The following is a 19,726-nucleotide window of genomic DNA, read 5'->3' as shown; positions in this document are numbered from 1 at the left end:
ACTCTTCATGCAGGGAAATAAGAATTTAAAAAAGCCTTAATCAAACAAAGCACCTTCTTTTTGTCCCCCCTTAACCCTTCCTCCCCCTCCCACTTTGAGCACTCTGCAGCTTTTGCTTTCATTTTTAAGGGAAGTGATCCGGGTCTCCTTGGAGGTGGGAGAGCTCTTGGCTTCACTGGCCTTTGCCACGTACATTAGGTATTACTGCTGTGCTTCAAAGGCTGGATGGACCTCAGAGAGCGCAGGTCCATCCCACAGCTCGCAGTTTAAGCCGTAGGAATGTTGCCAAAACAAAGTATAAAGGGAACAAGATTAAAAAGCAAACAGAGCCTTTCAGGAAGAAAGCCTGCACTGGGGCTGCCCTATTTTAACAGCCCAGCCAGTTAGCAAACTTTAAATGCAATCAGAAAACACAAAAAAATAAATCCATAATGGGTCATTTTTCTACTCAAGGTTTGCAGGAGCAGATTGAACTGCCTGTGCTGGGGTGGTTTTTAATGAACAGTACAGCTTGCTTGTAAGCAGTTCCCTCTCCTGTTCCCATAAACTCATGAAGTATCTAATGGGGGCGCTTAATTGAAGTACATAATGTTGTTTTCTTTGATGGTTGTTATCTGAGTGGGAAAAAAAAAACGAAAGTGTTTCAAGATACAGGAAAATGCTTTTATGGCCCCAAAATAAATCCTGCTGTTGTGTGGCAGCACCGAAACAAAACAAGTTCCTTTCCACAGGGAGGGCTGCCAAAATGATGCAAGTGCCTCTCCGCAGGGAAGACTTAATCCAATGTACACACCATCAGCAGCGACAAAGTCTCTATCAAGGTACTTACGTTTCTGCGCTGGGGCATGCACAGAGAAAAAAAAAAAAAAAAGCCTGACCCAGGGCAGCATCAAGCAGCTTGGGGCCAGTCTTACTGTGAGTCATGGGCTCACGATGGTTCCTGTCCCCAGCTTGCTGCCAGAGCCCAAAACATGATCGTGATGCCACCTGCCTTAAGTGCCAAAGGCTGCAGGAGACCAGGTCACATCCTCTTAGTTTGCAATGAGGAGGAAGAAACCTCTCCCAGGCATTGGAGAGAGCGGAAAGCAGACTGCCACGCAGGAGGGGCAGGCAGAGCCTCTGCTTACCGGGTTGGGGAATGGTGACTCCCACGATGGCAAAGGCTGGGAGCTGGTGACTTCTGGCACCAGGAGGATGGCTCCTGCTCCACCTGCAGATCTGCACCTACAGACCAGGGCCTGCGCCCTGGTAGCAGGTGAGGGGCTGGGAGCAGTGTCCCACAAAGCAGCGGATGGCAGTGGGAGGTCTGCAGTCATCTCAGAAGGTTTGCAGCTTACTGGGTACTTGGGTCTGGGATGTTATGGAGAGACTGCCAAGGCATATCTGGCCTGCAGACCCATCATCAAGTGACAAAGGTTTGGCAAACAAAGGCTGCTGTGGTCAAGACAGACCTGAGATCAACAAAATAGGGGCTCACCCAGGTGAGCCCAAATAAGCAAAGTGCTGAGACAAGAGCACAGTGGGGAGCTCTCCCAGCACTTCTGGGTGATGAGGGTGATCCCTGAAGGGGCTGTAAGCTAACGCATGCAGCCGGGGAGCAACCAGGAGGGATGAGAGGCTTGCATGAAGTCACAGGGCTATGATCTCACTGGGATCCCATGCAACTGGAGCACTGCCATGGCTGGGTAGGGGGTCTTTAGGTAGGACTAGTCAGGATGGTGAGGAGGGGTAGTTCTATGTGGGAGAGTACTGGGAAGGCATAGATGCCTCAAGATGACCTTGGGATCTGTGGTGACCCAGCTAAGAGCTCATGTGTCAGGATTACAGGGGCAGACCAACATGGGCAACATTGTGGCTAGTGTCTGCTACACAAGGGAGTAGACAAGGCCTTCTTCAGACGACTGGAAGATGCCTCAGATTCATAGGCCCTGTTCCCTGGGGACCTTGAGCCACCCCAAGATCTGCTGGAGGGACAACACAGCAGGAGACAAGCGATCCAGGTCTCTGCAGTACCCTGATAGCTTCCTGACACAGTCAGTCAAGGAGCTGGTGAGGGGAGATCCTCAGCTAGATTTCATGCTTACAAAGAACAACTGGTCAGGAATGTGAAGGCTGGGGGCAACCTTGGCTGAAGTTACCACCAGCTGCTGAAGTTTAGGATCTGGATGGGAAGGGGGAAAGCAAAAAGCAGGATCACAACTGTGGACTTCAGGAAAATAGACTTCAACACCTTCAGGGACCTGCTTGGAAAAATCCCATGGGATACAGCCCAGAAAATGAGTCCAAGAGACCTGGTTGATTTTCAAGGATCACCTGCTCCAAGCTCAATCCTTCCTCTTTACCCAGCACTGTAAAAGGCTAAGAGGGGAATCTTACCCACGTGGATCATTATCTGAAACAGGAGGTGGGGGATTGGTGTCAAAAAGATGGAGCCAGACTTTTCTCAGTGGTGCTGAGAGACAATGGGCACAAACTGAAATACAGGAAATTCCATTTAAATGTACCAAGTTACTTTTTTTTACTGTGAGTGTGGTCAAACACTGGAACAGGTTGCCCAGGGAGGCCATGGAGTCTCTGTCCCTGGAGATACACCAGCCTGAGCAACCTGGTCCAGCTGACATTTGTGACAATTACATTTTTGATCAAGAGGGTTTATCTACAAATTGACTTTCCACATCCAGAATATTCTTATAACTCTACTCAACAGTCCCTAATCCCAAAGGCACATAAGTTTTTAGACATTTAGTTTTCCTCAGTGCACTTCCACAGGCACCACAGGACACCTACGCAAGTACCAAAGACACCAGGCTGCTGGGATGCCCCACGCTGAAGTACTCACAGGATTCCCAAACAAGGTGTGTGTCCTCCCCCCTGCCCAAGTGTCTAGTTTGTTGTCCAGTCTAGTAGATACATTTTCTCACTAACTGAATAAAAAATCAAATCATGCTACAGTGCTGCATCCAACAGCCTCTTAGGATGCCACCAAAGAGATAGACTGCAATCTATAGATGGCCTGATTGGGAGAACGAATCACACTTACCCAGCCTAATGCTCCTCTGGAGTATTAAGGCATCCACTGTGTTCCTAACCCAAGGAAAATTCTGTACATACAAATACGCACATACAAGGTTTGCCTCCAAGTCAGGTACAGGTAGGGCCCTGCCTTTGCTTTCCCATTGCTCAGAAAGTGAAAGACCTACTGCCACCATCTTCATCTCCCCCCCGCCCCCAAGGGTTTAGTATTCCCCTCCAGAAGGGGGTCAAACAAAGTCCTCCCCAGAGGGAAGCAGGTTTCTTAGGTACCGAATTCAGAAAGTGTCTGAAAACTGCCCCCTTGGCATTCTTCACTAGAAGAGAAAACACATCCACCGTTGTACCCAGCTTCATTTCATGATCAAAAGCCCCTGAAGGAGGCAGCAATCCATAAAATTCACACACATGCCCCATCCAAAATAAAACCATGCAGTGAAAGCCTGTAGTATGGTAACCATCTCCGTACTGTCAGAGGGATGTAAGGCTACACCTGAAACTTGTTTTTTCAGCAACCGACGCCAAAATGCTGAATGTTTTTCAGCATTCTCAAAGGGCACAACGAATTACAATCCAAAGGAATTACAAAAGCAGAGCCAAGCATTTTTTTTCCCCTATTTTCTAAAAACAATGTTTAGTTTCCGAAGGCAACTCCCATACTTTTTAAATTTTCACAAGAATGATTCTTCCTTCCCTATATAACAAGCCCAAAGATACCACCAATCTTACGGAAAGGGAGGCTATTACTCCCCGAGAAACTTCTGTATCATAGAGATAGGGCAGGACTAGAAATTCCTACCCAAATTGAAATCAGAAAGGAGTAATTGCACCACCCAGCCTTTTGGCACCAAGCCTTAACAGGGAGTCTAGTTTCCTTTAGCTTTCTCCTCCTTGGAGAAAGAACCTCCTTCCACAAAAATCTCAAGAGTTCTTGAACCTCATCTCTTGCAGTAAGCAGTCAGACACCCAGAATTAGTTAACACGACTGCTATGCCCAGCAGTCTGGATTTAGATAACACTATTAACTTACAGCTTATTTGGAGACATAGAAGTAAAAACAAGGGTACAAGAAATAGATCACCGTGGGTATTACTAAGCATACGTGCCCTGAGCAAACCCTATTTCTCAACCAACAGCTGTACGAATCACTGCAAAGTTTAACCACACGCTTCATAATGCACATACACCAGAAACAAATTTAAACAACTCCAGAACTTATTTTTCTACAGGCACAGTTATTAGCCTAATTGTGCTTCGTTAACAAACTCAGTCTCCAATTCAAGGGGGAAAAAACAAAGATTACACAACTTCCTCTTCTCCCAGGCTTCCAGCTCCTCCGCATCTCAGCTTCCAGGCTACAGCTCAAGGCAGCCAATTTAACATCAGAACTTGTTACAACCTGAGATAAAATTTCATGTTCTTCTTAAAAAGGAGGTCATCTCTCTACCCAGCTTCCTCCAATTGCTCTTCTTTCTTGTTGTCAATTGAATTAGCAGTTTGACTTGCATGTTCACTCCCTTCCAATGTGGTCTTTACTGAGAAAACCACGTTCTCGATCAGCGTTTTCCTGTCAGCCCCACTCGAGTGACACATTCTTTCTGTGACCTGTTGTGCTCCAGAAAGACATCGCCTACTCTCCAGTTTCTTGCCATCCCTCCAAAATTACAGTGCTATTGAGAAGGTGACAGAAATCAAAACAACTATAAAGCTACTCAACTGCTTGGGCTTTACTGAAGGCTTCATTCATGTGTGACACAAACCAAAAGTTTTCAGAAGCCAGAAATCATCTTCAAAGGGCTATTCCAGACAAGTTTGAAAAAAGTGTTAATTCCTTAGTTAAAAATATTGCAGCATGCTACTTCTTTAATGAGGCAAGAACACTTAAGGTAGTTAAAAAACCCCTACCTCTTTAAAGGCAACTGAAATGCAAAAAGACCCAAATAATCCTGAGTTAGTAAGGTTTATAAAAACATTTTCTTTGAGCAGATCCTTTGTAAAAATCATCTCATTTTCAACATATCAGTATTTGAAAAAAATCCACCTCTGCAAATTGGCCCAGTACCTAATTACCCTTAGTGCTAAAATAATTCTACATTTCTAGGGTGAATTCACCTAGCTTCATTTTCTTGCTGCTTGAAGTTTAGTATCCCATGTCTGTTAAATTTAAGTAGCTCCTCACTAAGTATTTCCGACGTAGGTATTTATTAATTGGAATTAAGTCATTCCTCAACTGTTAAGCATGTTGAGCTCCTACAAAACCTTGCTGTGTTTTTTCCAGTACCTCATCCATTCCTATAGCATAGGAACAGAATATATATAGAATAGCTCTTCCCTGAGCCTCCTCCAGACTGTTGCAGCCTCTCCTGAACGAGACAGTTTTCCAGGACGGATGACACTAATGTAAAGAGACAGATATGGATATTTTAACTGCATGACAAACTTTGATCAAACAATTCCCTTTAGCCAAGCACCATCTAGGAATAGCTGTACGTGTACAGCCCAGTAACCGATGTACTTTCCCAGCTTTCACTCGCTTTTGCCTTGCATTTAGGTTCTGGAAACATTGCAGGAACTGTGGTTATTTCCTCCCAATTGTGTAGCTTCAAATTTGCATTTGCACAGCTCTACTTTGCAAAGCAAGCCAGGCTGTTTTACAACAGTAATTGATTTATACTTCTACTAGTCATCTGTCATCTTCAAGCGGCTTGGATTTTACCTCAAGTAACAGATGAAGGTATCAATCCCTTACCATGGAGTAAGGCCAGGAGCCAGAGCGCTAAGCCTCAGTGGTCTTCATTTGCAACTGCAATGTCAGCCAACATCTCTAATCCATTCGATTTCGTGTGTTTATTTTGTGTTACTCCAGGCTTACATTTAAATACTGTGAAGACACCGAGGCTCTACCCTTGGGCCAATATCTGGCCCTTCCCAAGAGCTGATTTCTCAGGAAGCCATAAATCATTTCCCTGACAGCACCCTGCTTCCTAAAACAAGCAGGTCACTATCTGTTGCCCCCCCACCCCCGGCGTACGCAGCCACGGGCTCCCCTTGCACAGCCCTCCAGTCTCTGAAGAGTCCATTTCTGGAGCCATGAAAGGTAACGTTCAACTTGAGGCAGATCTTTCAGTCACAAAGCAGGGACCCAAGACAAAATTATTTCATTAGCACTCTGCTCTCAGCACTTTTCAGACTGCTTGTCTTGGCTCTGAGGAAGACATAGGCAGTGAATTACACAAAGCACACAACTTCGAAGCGTGGCTGATGTGGGAGCGGTGTGTTACCACAACCGTAGGTAACCAGACAAGGCCTAGGTTGACAGGGGTGGTGAGAAAGTCACCCGCGGTACAAGTTACATCACATCTTCTCAGGGTGAGCTATACACTTTTGCCAAAGTAACTTGAGAAGCGAATGCCCGCCCGCACAAGGACAGCCTGAAACGGCTGCAGCCAAATGCATCCAGAGGACAAGGCAGATCACAAAGCTTTCCCGAGCAAGCCCTACAAGCTGATGATGATAATGGCTGAAACGGAGCCATTTCTGACCACAGGACATCAAGCATTTTCATAGCAGGGTGGGCTACTACACCCTCTGAGGCTCCAGACTTTCAGCATTTTCAGTTAACTTTTGGTTAATGTTTTCAACCCAGTCACATCAAAACCTTGCAATCTTTGGGATGCTGAAAACTTAAATTTCCACTTAAACCATTCTTGCTGGTCATTGCCATAGTGCTCTTCAGTAAACACTGACTCTGGAGGATTTACATGTATCTAAACATTATTCTCCTTTCTTCCGCCCTCCCCCTCACCCCCCAATCTGGAAAGAATTATTCTGCAAGTCAAATGACAATCATTTGACTCATACAAAACAACACGAAACCAAGACTGTCAGTAGATTTATACCACATCCTTTAGGGGTTTAGTTTAGTTTCACACAGTGAAACATCTAATGGCTTTCATAATTTTTGACAGGTAACTTGAAATTAGCCATACCACAAACATAGCAGTAGATACACAGTTTCCAAATAATGCTTAACTGATTTTTTTTTTCTATCCTCTGAAGGGAGGAAAAACCTCAGCAGAAGTAAAATACGCTATTTTTAAAGCATATTTAAGCATTCAGCTATTTTTAGACTTTTTTTTTTCCTCCCTAGAACAGTCGTACGCAAAAATCAATATTTAAGAGATTATCTTATCCTTGAAGACACAGCACAGTAGTCAAAGATACATGGTGGACATTATTCTAGATGTAAATTTGGAACAATATTAAACTTTAATTTCAATCTATGGTGTTTCATACACAGTTTCCAAAACAAATAAATGAACCACTGCTTTTGTGTGTCCCCCCACCACTTTTTTTTTTTTAACTATAATTTTTATTTAAATAAGACACAGGACCTTCTATACCAAAAAAATACAAAACAAAAGCCACACATTTCCTTGTGTAAAGCAGTATTATGTGATAACTTGAATACTGTTCAGCACAGTGGCTAGAAATAACAGTACAACTATGTACAAAACTTTAAACAATATTTGTCAAATTTCTACAGCTGGATGTAGAATACAATTGAGATAAACAACTGCTGGGAAATTTACATGGCAAAGCATTAGCTTTAACACATTTGGTTCAAAACCTTCAAATCTGCTAAGAACAAATGTGCAATTTAATTAATATTTAGTTTCTCGTGGAAAAAGAAATAAAAAAGAACACGTAATGGCATTGCAAATATTGTACAGAGTTCATCACTGATCTAAAAACCACTCATCATACCCCCGGTAACCTAACACCAATAACTGAGACTACGATTTCTTATCTGGAACATAACCAGAGCATAAAAAGGTCATCATACTGCAATGTTAATCTAGAAAGAAAAATATTAAAAGGAATCGATACTTACATCACGAGTATTTTCTCCCCTTTGTCTTCAGTCTACAAAATATATAGCGTTTTCACCTAGGCCTGAGATTAGTAGGGTTAAAGATGGCTGTTGTGTTTCAAGAAGGTTTTTTCACATGAAAATGGTTAGAGACAGATCTCTCTCTCCTTTATATTTTCTGCAAGGGGAGTCAAAAAACAGTGACTGCTTTGTAGGCTGCAAATTCCACCTTGTAACACGGTATTAACAAAACCTCAGTAATAAAAAGGAACCGATGCTTTATCTCCAAAGAAAGCACATATTTAGTGAGTAGTTATTGGTGGCTCACTCTCACCCCCCTCCAATCTCATCTTCCAAAGAGGAAAAAACCATAATAGAGCGAGTTTAAATGCTCAGTAGCTGCGGGCTACTAATCTCTTCAATTCCTGGAAAAGGTGAACCCTATTCTCTTAGGAGCAGACAGCATAAATGTAGTTGCACTGAGCTGAAAGCAACAGAGCAAGAACATCAAGTTTATTTTGCCTTTGGGGTCCTCTTTGTATCACAGGAAATTATCTCTGAAACCAGTGCTCCTCTTGTTCCAGTACAATCAAAGAGCACCACGAACCCGTTCTTGCCATGTACTATTTCGAGAAAGTGTCCAGCCTGCAAAACCAGGATTATTTTACAAGGATTTTTTTTTTTTTTATTCACACTTAAGGAGGGGGGAAAACACACTTTTACACACACAACTTAAGTAACTGAAAGTTATGGGAGAAGCTTTGATTAAGTAACACGAACTTAAAACTATTGTTTTCCCCACCCCTCTTAGAACACCCACTTGCTACTTTTGGACTTCAATCCAAACACAATTACTCTCTACATAAATAAAATGCTGCTCATCTAACACTGCTTGACAAAATCTGAAAACCTATTTCCAACCAGCAAAATGATTAACATTTCCAAAAGAGAAACTAAACATTAATTTGACTTTTAGACGGTAACAGTAGCATTTCACATCCTTAACTGCCAACAAAAACATGAGAGGAAATCCCCATCACCCCCTGTGAAACCTGAAAGAATTTCTGTCCTTGAACAAAAACATTCTTGTCTTTCAAAATCCTCTCACACACAACATGGAATGTTTCTCATGTACAGCCTAGTACTGAACACTTTATTTGCAACAGTTTAACAGTCATCAACTGAGCAACACCTGAAACCTTTAAATGCCACATTTTTACATATATTGAAATGACAGTAAATGCAACAGTTGTTTTGCTTGTAAGCACATGACAAAGTGATATACATCACAGATTTGCTGGTTCTCCTCATGTTCACCCATGTCCAGGGTCATCGTTCACCTGGATCTGAATGCACTTATTCCAAGAAAGTGGAATGTAATGAGGAAATATTAATGCATAAAATAAGGAAAGGCAAAAGAGTGATGTTCCCTCTTTAGCTTTGTAGCTGTAAAATATTTTATATCCCAATATGATATACATTCCAAGTTACCTGAGTTTACACTTCGAGAGAAGTACCTGAAGCTAGGCCATAGGGTGGGCACTGTGCAACTGTTGTGGCCATTTTTTTTTTTCTTTTTTTTTTTTTGCATTGTGTGTATTACAGAAGTTAGAAACATAAACACCTGGATCAATTGTAAACATAATCCTGAAGTACAGTATTTTCCATAGGACACAACACAGCAAGACATTTTCTATTCAGACAGGCAACTTTTTTTTATATATATATATAGAGCTTATTTATACTGTAGAATTTGAAACAGAACACAGGACACAGTACTAATCTGGTCAAACATACTATGAAATGCATAGTCTCCACTTAAAACGCTCAATGATATATGGATTCTGCAGGCATCACTGCTTTCTCACAAAAAATGCTGAATATGAATTCTGTCCCTGCCAAGAACAGCGTTGAGATATTTTTTTTCAAATGCTGCTAAGTATTCCGTGTTGTTCTGAAAGGTTGCCACCTCATGCAGATGTATCTGAACTATTATCTCCTCGGTCCTTGTTTCAGGGCAGAGGCCTGCTCCACCTTGGTCTAGATTAACACATAGCTCTGAGGAGAGGAATGGTCTTCAGTCTGAATTTCTTGCAAAAGCGGCTGCTGCTGTTGGGACGGTTGCTGTACCGGGACCTCTGTGGAGTCCATTGTGCTGGTGTCATCTGACAGAGATGAGAAAGAGACCCGAGACGAAAGCTGCTCGACAGTCAGGGTGCTCAAAGCTGTGCTTTGGCCAGAGTTTGGAGAGTTCTTCAGCGTCAGGTCTGAAGCGGGAAGAAGGGGGCCCAGAAGTTTTACAGGACAGAAAGCTGATCCGGTTGGGATGAAATTAACCTTGTTTTTGTCAGGACATGAAAAGAGAGGGGCTGAGACAGGCTGACGAGACCTACAACAAGAAAAAAGATTATATACCTGGCCAACCAAGATATCTTATACATCATGAACTTTGTGGTTCTACACGTTGCTAAAATGTGAATGACAAGGAATGGGATTAATTGGACAGAGGGGCAAACATCTTCCATATTGGTAGTCAGCTAACTGATCCACAGCATTAAAAACAGTACCGTCACAAAAATGACTTGAGACTTACTGGATAAACATGCAACTTCCAGCAAGAAAAATCTGCAGTACGTATGCACATGAAAAAATGCCGCGGTAATTTAGAATGGCACAAATTCTTCTTTAATAAAAAAAATGCAGCAACAACACATTTAGTCAAATCCCTTAGAGAACCTCCATGAAATAGACCTCTCCTTTCCCATATTCCGTAATTTGTCTGGAGGCTTCCTCCACAACCCAACATTGCTCCTTCACCATCCAGCAGGCAATGAATGCTGTTAGAGCAAGAAACGTCCCCTCCTTAATTCTTTCATCATCCACAGGAGCTAAGCATGCAACCTCGACAGCATGTGCTCAAATACTGCTGGGTCTAGGGGAAAAAGACACGATGTCCAAGAGTTTAATTTCCAATTTCTTGCTCAGCAAAAAATATTGAGCAAAGTCTATGCCATAAGTATACTACCATTTACAAACACTTTACATAGGTTTCACTCCATCTTATGTGTTTTGTACATATCAAAATGTAACCTATGCTTGAAACTGATAAAGAATGATGACAAGGACGGTTTCTGGTTTAAGCCATGGACATTTAAAAAGTTAATAAAATAGAGATGGAAAGAGGTTTATAAATGCTTAGGAAATTAAATGTACCTTATCTTTTCTGCTTGGATTTTTGTTGCCTTTTATAAATGCACAAAAAGAGTTCAAGCATAAAAGACTCCATTTCCTCTTCAAACCAACGTGAACACTTCAACTTCTCTTCTGTACAAACTCTAAGAATAGTTTGCTCCTGAAAAACTCATCAGCTGGAATAGTTTATTCATCTGCAGTTGAATAGGCTCAGTAAACAGGTTTACTGCTTTGCAGATACCAGCTGATATAAAAGGCATTACTTACGACATTTCCTCAAAGACCTTCACTCGCTCACATCCCTCTGGGGGCTCTCGTTTGAACATGTAGCTGTTGTTTGGTTTGGGAGATGAGGCATACTTGGGCAACGGTGAGCTACTCCCACTGTCTGAAAATTTAAAGCAGTTATATTACTAGAGATTGAGAGTGCTTTTTAATTAAATTCGATTTCCAAACAAGATGCCTTTTTTCACAATTTAGCCACTATGCTGGTTTGCTTCTACCACAATGCTTCCTTTATTGCAGGCTATTTCTAACACCCTTGTATAGCACATTTCTTCTGAATAAAAGCTTCAGTGCAGCAGTAATCTATCATATAACAACACATAACAGGAGGATATTTTTATCCAGAACACTGCAATCAGAACAAGGCAGAGCTGTGACCCTGGAAACAAACACATTCTTTATTATGTATTTCAAAAAACATAAACGAACAAGATAATACGCATAATACATGCAGAAGAATTATGAGTGGTAATGTCAATATGCCTTCTCACTGTATAAACACACATATTAAAAATGTGTGTATACAGCATGTATCTTATTTTAAAACATAATTCTTCACTGGAATATTGACCTCATTAGTCTCATGAATAGTTCAGAAGTTGCAAAGAAACAAAGCATGTTTGTAACACAGGTACTGATACCTCATCATTAGTGTCCTACCTTACTTGCTTCACAATTGTGAAGCTGTCCAAGTATCCAAAATAAAACTTCCACAATTCAATTCTCTCATCGCTACTAACTATATGATATAGGTATTCTTCATAACTCTAGCTGTCCATGTGTATTTTACTAGACACACTTAGAACTAAAGGTCTGAAGATCTAGGACACAAGGCAATAGGCAGATTTCTTTGCACTTCTCGGAAAATACAAGAGAGAAGGCTCAATTCTGGTAATGACAGAAGCATAGAAGTTTGAAAAAACAGGACTATGAAAGGACTCAGTGTGCACACTCATCTTGAAAAGATGATATTCAATGCATTAAGGAAATAAAGTAGGTACAAAAATAATTACAGAAAATTAGCTTCCTGCAGTGGCTTCTACCTTTTCAAAGAGCAACATCTATCTCAGGCTAGTGTTAGTGGCGTCCTATTCTCTGCTTGGGCTTACAATTAAAAAAACATGAAATGAAATGGCAAAGTTAAAGAGGATCCCCCAGCTTACAAACACACCTTATTTGGAGAGAAATAACTGCTCTTGCTTTAGCTCCTCTTGAGTCTTTCCACCAATGTGGGGTACCTTACCGTTTTTAACTCAGACACCTTTATTTTGCTGCTGTTTCATGTGTGCCTTTTCAGCAACAGTGGAAAACCAACCAAAGCTTCAAGCACTATGAACTAGATTCACTGAAGCATATAAAGTTGTCTTTAACAGCTTGCAAACAGTAACTACATAAACTTTTGTATAACCATGACTCAAACACAAAGGCTAATCATTAGATGTTTTGAAACATCTCTGCTTCCTCTTACAAGACACAAATTAACTCAAATGTCACGCTTCCCTTTGTAGATTTACTATGAAAGATAGGAGGAAAAAAGTTGAAGTGAACCTCAGCAGCGTATTGATTATTCAGCTCCTTCCTGCTGTAGAGTGAACAGAGAACTTCTCTTTACAGGACTTTAGGTGTTAACTGTATGAAGGCAGAAAAAGCTTAGAGACAATACAGATATTTGCCAAACTGGGAGCATGATGGTCCTGTTGGCATCTTTCCACTGCTGGCCCACACAGCTCATTCCGAACACAGAAATCATTAACACAACCCAGACAGTTTGTTTCCTCCTTCTAATATTTAAAACTGAAGATCCAAGTTTCTATTTAAAAAATTCGAGACATAAAATGTGCTACTGTTCATTCCACCAAATAGTGGAAAACTGTGGAAGTACATCCAAGGAAAGAATCGAACTGAACTCAAAGTTAAGTCAGTTCTTGGAAGATTTAGAGTCTTGTCCAGCCAGTTCAGTTCTCAATCAAGTTTTTGGTTTATTTAGCCCTGTCTGGCTGAAACTTTCTATAAAAAGACAGCTTTTAAACAAGGTAAAAAAATATATTGTATAATTTAACTATTCTGTTTCTCTCTTTAACCTCCCTGCTTTTAAAGCTTAGTTAAGTTGTTAGTTTTTCATTTTGACTAAATATGCCCCACGCTACTACTTGAAAAATACACGTGGTTATTAGGAGGCTCGCATGTACAAGCTTGGTGTTGGTTCTACACGTACAGCAGCGGTGCGAGAACGGAAAGGGTACTGGGAAAAATAGGCCACGAGTTAAAGTTGCAAGAGGTGGAATTTACAGCTTGAGCCAGTCTCCACTTGTGTAACCGGTAAGGTCTTAAGTGCTAAACCATCACATTATTAATCCTTAATGACACTGCAAATGTGTATTCTCAAACTCTGCTATTTACACTACTTTTTTTTTTTTTTTTTACTTTCTCAGAGGCTGCAATGCATGAGCCTTCATGTCAGGGGCCACGTCTGCATCTTCCACCCTTCCACCAGTAGGGCGTGCTCTGCTGGCGTATTTCAGCCAACTAATCAAATTAAGATGACAATGATTGAAGATTAACAGATGTAACCTTTAAAGTCAGTTCTGTTACCACAATCACACAGCAGACAATATGGAGCCTTATTACACAGAATTTCTAAACGTAAATATTCAAAATGGATATATTCTGTTACCTAGAAAATGTAATGTAATTAAAGAAGACTGTAATTAAACACTAAAAATACTATTTTAACCAGAAGACTTAATACCACGAATTTTAGCTTGCATATATCACAGCAACAAAGGAGGCAAACTAAAAAAGAATCTGTAAAACAAGTTTTGAGTGACAAAACTTAAAGGAAACAAGAAACTTTGCCAGTGAGCCTTGGGATTTGTTTTTGTGTGTTCAAAAATACCTTTGTTTCTTAAGACTATCTGAAGACTTTACATATAATTTTCATTTTAAAAACTGAATCAGATGCCCAGAAGTTAAAAAGTATCTTCAGTTCATCTTCATGAACACGTTGCTTGTAACAGCCTGCTAGCAACGGTGGGAAATACACAATGCTACACAAAGGCACCTAAATCAAAATCCCTGAAAAAACAGGTTATACTATCTATTTTTGTACAAAAACCCACCCCAAGTTTCATCTGCTTATACTTTAGGATGCCTTTGAACTTTACGCGGTCACAGCTGCTAAGTACGCTGTGTAGTGCTCTGAATTATACTCTCATGGACCAAAGTATCATAGACCAGATCCAGTGAAACCAGTAGCTTTAATGTAGCAAGGCAACCACTTGCCTTGCAATAGGCTGGTAGTTGAAAACAAAATCATAAAGCCAGGTGCCATTAAAATACCTCCTCTCCCACCATTCCCCCTCTGCTCCAATCAATACCATTTAGTATCGCTGCTCCATTTGGAGCAGCACTGTGGGCCTTTTCTGAAATTCAGCTTTCACTTTATTTTGAAAAATTCAATAGATTTCGCAGTGTCTTGCAGAAATGTAAACCAAACAGCTGATACAGTCCAAAGAGCAGCTGCGAGGGCCTCAGGCCAAAGCACAAGCTTTGCACAAGAAATAAAAGATGCTTTAGAAATGTAAAGCAGTGCAGTGTCTGTACAGAGCTCTGGCTCCTCTCGCTGCTCGGGTCTCTCCCTCAACCTACTACTAACCTTCCTTCCCCATTCAGCAACACACTCAGGAGCATTCATAAAGCCGATAATTATATTTTTAATGGTAATGCCAAGTTATTCCCATAGAGAGGAAAATAAAACCTCAACTTGCGAAAAGTAACAGAAAAATATCTTGGGTTTAAAATGGCTACCATTTGCTTATACACTGCATTTTTCAAAACTCAACAGGCCTCACAGGAAACTCACGCCAGTTTTACTCTAGCATCACAAAAACCTTTAAAATGAAGGTGCGAAAAACTTTGTGAGCTTTGGTTTAGAAAGTGGTTAACATCCACAACAGATGTTAAAAAACTCATTATGCCCTTACAATTTCTACCAATATCCCTCATTTAGCTACAATTTAACTACTTTGAAGATAACCTGTCTTATTTAGAACAACTCGCCTGTGGGGATCTTAATGATCTGAGAGTAAAAGGCGCCTTTCTGACTATACTTTCACAACCTCTAAACAGATTACTTTCTCTTGGAAGACCACTAAGCATTTTTCTAGTTTCTATCTTGTCCTTAAAGAACAAAGTTGTGATGAGCACTTCAAGCTTTTATCTTTCATAAGCACAGTACTAAGTACCTTACCTAAACTAATTTAAAAATGCAATTATATTAACTTCACAAAGCTGGCTGTTCATCACCATCACCCATACACTACTACTAAAGCAGATTTTTGATACAAACCTAGCATTACAGCTGGTATTAAAACCAAAATCCTCGAATAAGTATCTACTCATTGTGAAGTTCAGCAATACATTTTACTCCAATTAGCTGTTCAAAAAATCCAAGGCAGGAGCTAAAAGCCCTTTGAAAAGCATTAAGAAGGTTAGATGCACACCATTTCAAACAGTCTTCACTCGCTACTGCCAATAAAGTACCATTGAAAATTCCAATTACCATGAGAACTGAGTACTAACTGCAAAAGGAATTCCTCTTTTCATTTCCTTGCTTATTAACTTATATTTGTTATCAGGACACATATGAACAAATTTACCTGTCAAGAAGTTTCCTTGTGTGCTAATACTTTAGTGGATGTCTCTATAGTGATTCAGGCTTGACAACACATTACAATTCACATGCATACTAAGAGAAAGAGAAGGGGGAGCGGGGGGAAGTTAATATCTCTGTTATTTTTGGAGCATGGCCAGCTACCATGTTGAGCTAAGACTTTTGCTTTGATGTGGTTAACCTACACATGTGCACACACCCACCCCCAATTCAGGATTTGGGCAGGTGGATTTGTTTTCCACTACTTCCTTTTAAATCCAAGATGGGAAAGCGATACTTTTCGGAAACCAAGGAAAGCTAGTATTTCTGCCACTGCCTTCCCCAATCTTATTCCCAAATTACTTTAAGAATTATTAAACAGAGAATACTTACAGAAAAGCTTAACCTTACTTATAACCTCAAAATACTGCAGTCTTTAGCTCATTAGAAAATCTACACTAAATCTTAAAAGTTTTCATTTCCTCTGTGAAACTTACTCTTAGCTTGCATATTTTACCCAAACCCTGCATCCCTCCAAACTAAAGTCTGTGTTTCCAGCTAGCTGACCAGAAGCCCAAGAATAATTTTATTAGTAAAGGGTTAAAAAAAAAAAAAAAAAAAAAAAAAAATCAGTCTTTTTACACCGGTGCCTATATTTTCATACTACATGTTCTGTCAGTAACTCTTAATTACTGGAACTCCAGTTTACTCCCTCTACAAAGCCAAATGATACTTTACAGACTTTGAAAAAAAAGGCAGGATATTGACATACAAACACATAAATTATTCAGAAATTTTGGGTTGTTATGCAACACACACAGACAAGTAATTACTCTCCATCAGATTGTTCAAACTCATATCTGAGCTCCTCACCAAATAGCTTCAATTGGAATGTAGGAGTTCAGAAGCAGAGTACTTTTTAAAGCAGTCCAAAACATCATCATCGCCATTTTGATCAGCAAGTAACTCACCCACGATGAATATATAGTCTACCACAAACCTTCTTGAAACCTTTTTTAAACATAAACACGTTACAGTCTGAATTCTTCACATTAGAATCTTCATAAATAGTTAAGACTGTTTGCTGTGCTCCTCTGACATATTTATGGAAGATGTTTGTGAAGTTTCACAAACAAGAGGGAAAAAGATATGTAAACAAACAAAACCAATTTTAAGGTAACTCCTCATTCCCTCCACAACCATCAAACAAAAACAAAACTGATGTAATGAGTAAAATGAAGGTAGTTGTAAAAGCAGGACATCACATGCCTCCCATAGGTAAAGGTGGGCCATTCTACTCTCACCTTTATCACGGTCATAGAGTAAATCTTCTGTTGAGCAAGGACTCCCATCCTGAGATTCAGGAGGGCAAAAGGGAGACACACATGGTGAATGACTGCTGCAGCTGCTGCTGCGCTCCTGGACAGACGGAGTCTGAGTGTCAATGCTTCGTGTACTACTACTACGATAGTGAGCAGGTAACGGGGCCCTTCGACCATCAGGGATGTCCAAAGGCTGCAAGAGAAACAAGCAATTCAGGTTACAGGGAAAAGACCAAACTCCTAAGCAACATCAGCCTGTAGCACTAATAACTGCAGTAATGAGGCAAGGCCTCGAGAACAGCAAACAAGACATTTTTGAAAGAACAACTTCTACACAAGAAAATAATGCAATGTACAATGGACACAATATACATTAATTGCGCTGAATGCTGGGACAATGTGCAGATGTTCCAAGCCAACTGTCCCCTCTTAATGCAAAGTTAACACCAGAACGCACTTCAACACATGCTAGCATTATGTTTTTACATTTTTGTGATAGTTTAAAAAAAGCAAACCCCCCCAACAAATAGATCTCTAATTATACTTACTAATACAATTTTCAATAAAGGTCACTGTTGTTATGAAAGAAAAACAAGTACCCTGACAGAGATCGCATTTGGATAAAAGGGAAATTAGAAAATGTCAAATACAATGGCATATTATTGCCATAACAACCAACTGAATTACAATTATAAATGAAACCATCCAAGTTTTGCTAGTAAGCCGTCATCCTTGAGCACACCTCTACATTCCACCCCGCACTTCTACAGATGACCTCTGACAAAATGGCAACTAAGTAGGTGACGTGCAGGCTTGCACAAGCTTCACAAGCTTTGTCTTGAACCAAAGCTAGGAAGCACTGCCTGCTCCTCTCAGCCCAGCTGGCACCGGCCAGAGCGATCCTGCATCCCAGTCTGCAGTACACTGCGTAGACACGGTCACAGTAGTAGATTGGCACGCTCTACGGACTTGTCCTTCCCAGTGGAAAATTAGTTTTATCATAAAGACAGCGCTGCTTTAAATGTAAGAAATCAAATGAGAATTACAGTTTTGCTTAAAAGTGAAGGGGAAAAAATGCCTGCAAGATTTAAATATCATTTTTATTCTCACTTCAGTGAGGACTGTATTCAAGCCATGGAGAACAGCTTAAATGTTCTAGCTACAGAAAAATTAGTGTCTTTCCTTCTCACTTCAAGTGAACAATTTCATTTTATTGCTTTTCTCTTCCCCATATATTCCAAAACTATAACAGCTTGTTCCAGAGCCTAAAATTCAACCCAATGCTTTTGCCAGCAATGAGGACATGAAACCTATTGGCCGCGTATCGCATTCTCCCCTTTTCAGCAATAGTCTATCCAGAAAACCACCACATATCATACAAAGAGGCAGACATAGCAGAGCAGGAAAGTCCTTTTCTTCTTATGAGCCTTCCAGTTAATACCACTTCGCATTTCAATTAAGAGCAAAGAAACACACTATAAGCTCAGTTCGCATTGCGTCTGCGTTACAACACGACTACACGTTGCTGTTCCCGTCACCCCCAACAGGCCATGACTCATCCAATGCACCAGATAGACCTGAAGCATTATATCATTTGTTACACAGACAAAAGAGAGGCAGAAAACCAGACTGAAGCTGTAGAAAGAAAACAGTCTCATAATTAACGTAGCCAAAAAAATAACTGCCTTGGAGAACAGCATTCTTATTTCCATCTCTGCCACAAAAACTCTGCGAGATGCCAGGAACCAACCTCTCTCTTTTATGGCATCTTTTCTGGATGCCCAGTCTATATAGGACTGATTTGCAAAAGTCTTCAACGTTCAGAGGTGCAGAAGGAGACTATGGGAGCTACACTTTAAACTCGTAAAATGGCATGCAGTATCCTGTGTTACCTGAAGAACCACATTATAGAAGCCTGATGCATTTGTGTTTCTCCATCCATAAAGGGCAGATAATATCATCTTTCTTCTCACACGGGTGTGATAAAAAAAGAACAAAAATTTCAGACACTCTCCTATTATACAGAAGCAAAAACCCAGGAACAAATTCAGATTTCTGACCTCAAAGCAAGGTTTAGTAGTGAGCATTAGGACACATATTTAATGAGGAGAAAACAAAAACACCAAACAGCTGCTTATTAAGTGCACATACTATGCTCTATATAACAGGTAAAGCAAGGATTCCAGGGAACGGAGGAAAAACCAGTAAGTGATCACAAAATTAAAGACTTCAGGATAACACAGATGTTCTTCCACACCTGGAGGAACAACATAGCCTTATGTAGTCAAGAAGTATATCCCAAATCACAAATTTCAACCTCCACTGAATCAAGATTTGAGGTACAAAAAGTCATCTCGATTTTTAGACATGCCT

General features: G+C 40.5%; 1 protein-coding gene across 1 annotated transcript in view; it reads right to left on the bottom strand.

Annotated features, from left to right (window-relative positions):
* Positions 1–8,682: 8,682 nt before the first annotated feature.
* Positions 8,683–19,726, bottom strand: part of GLCCI1 (glucocorticoid induced 1) — a 36,810-nt gene continuing 25,766 nt past the window's right edge. The window contains exons 5-7 of the mRNA XM_035897459.1: positions 17,336–17,546; positions 11,363–11,483; positions 8,683–10,292 (exon numbers count right to left, since the gene is read on the bottom strand). Of these exons, the coding sequence (XP_035753352.1) occupies positions 9,944–10,292; positions 11,363–11,483; positions 17,336–17,546 (681 nt within the window). The 3' untranslated portion in view covers positions 8,683–9,943. The remainder of the gene's footprint in view (positions 10,293–11,362; positions 11,484–17,335; positions 17,547–19,726) is intronic.

This window comes from Egretta garzetta, unplaced genomic scaffold (genome assembly GCF_000687185.1).
Source record: "Egretta garzetta isolate BGI_Z169 unplaced genomic scaffold, ASM68718v1 scaffold30, whole genome shotgun sequence".
NCBI lineage: Eukaryota > Metazoa > Chordata > Aves > Pelecaniformes > Ardeidae > Egretta > Egretta garzetta.
The sequence above is the reverse complement of the archived record's forward strand: the minus strand, read 5'-3'. Positions and strand labels throughout refer to the sequence as shown.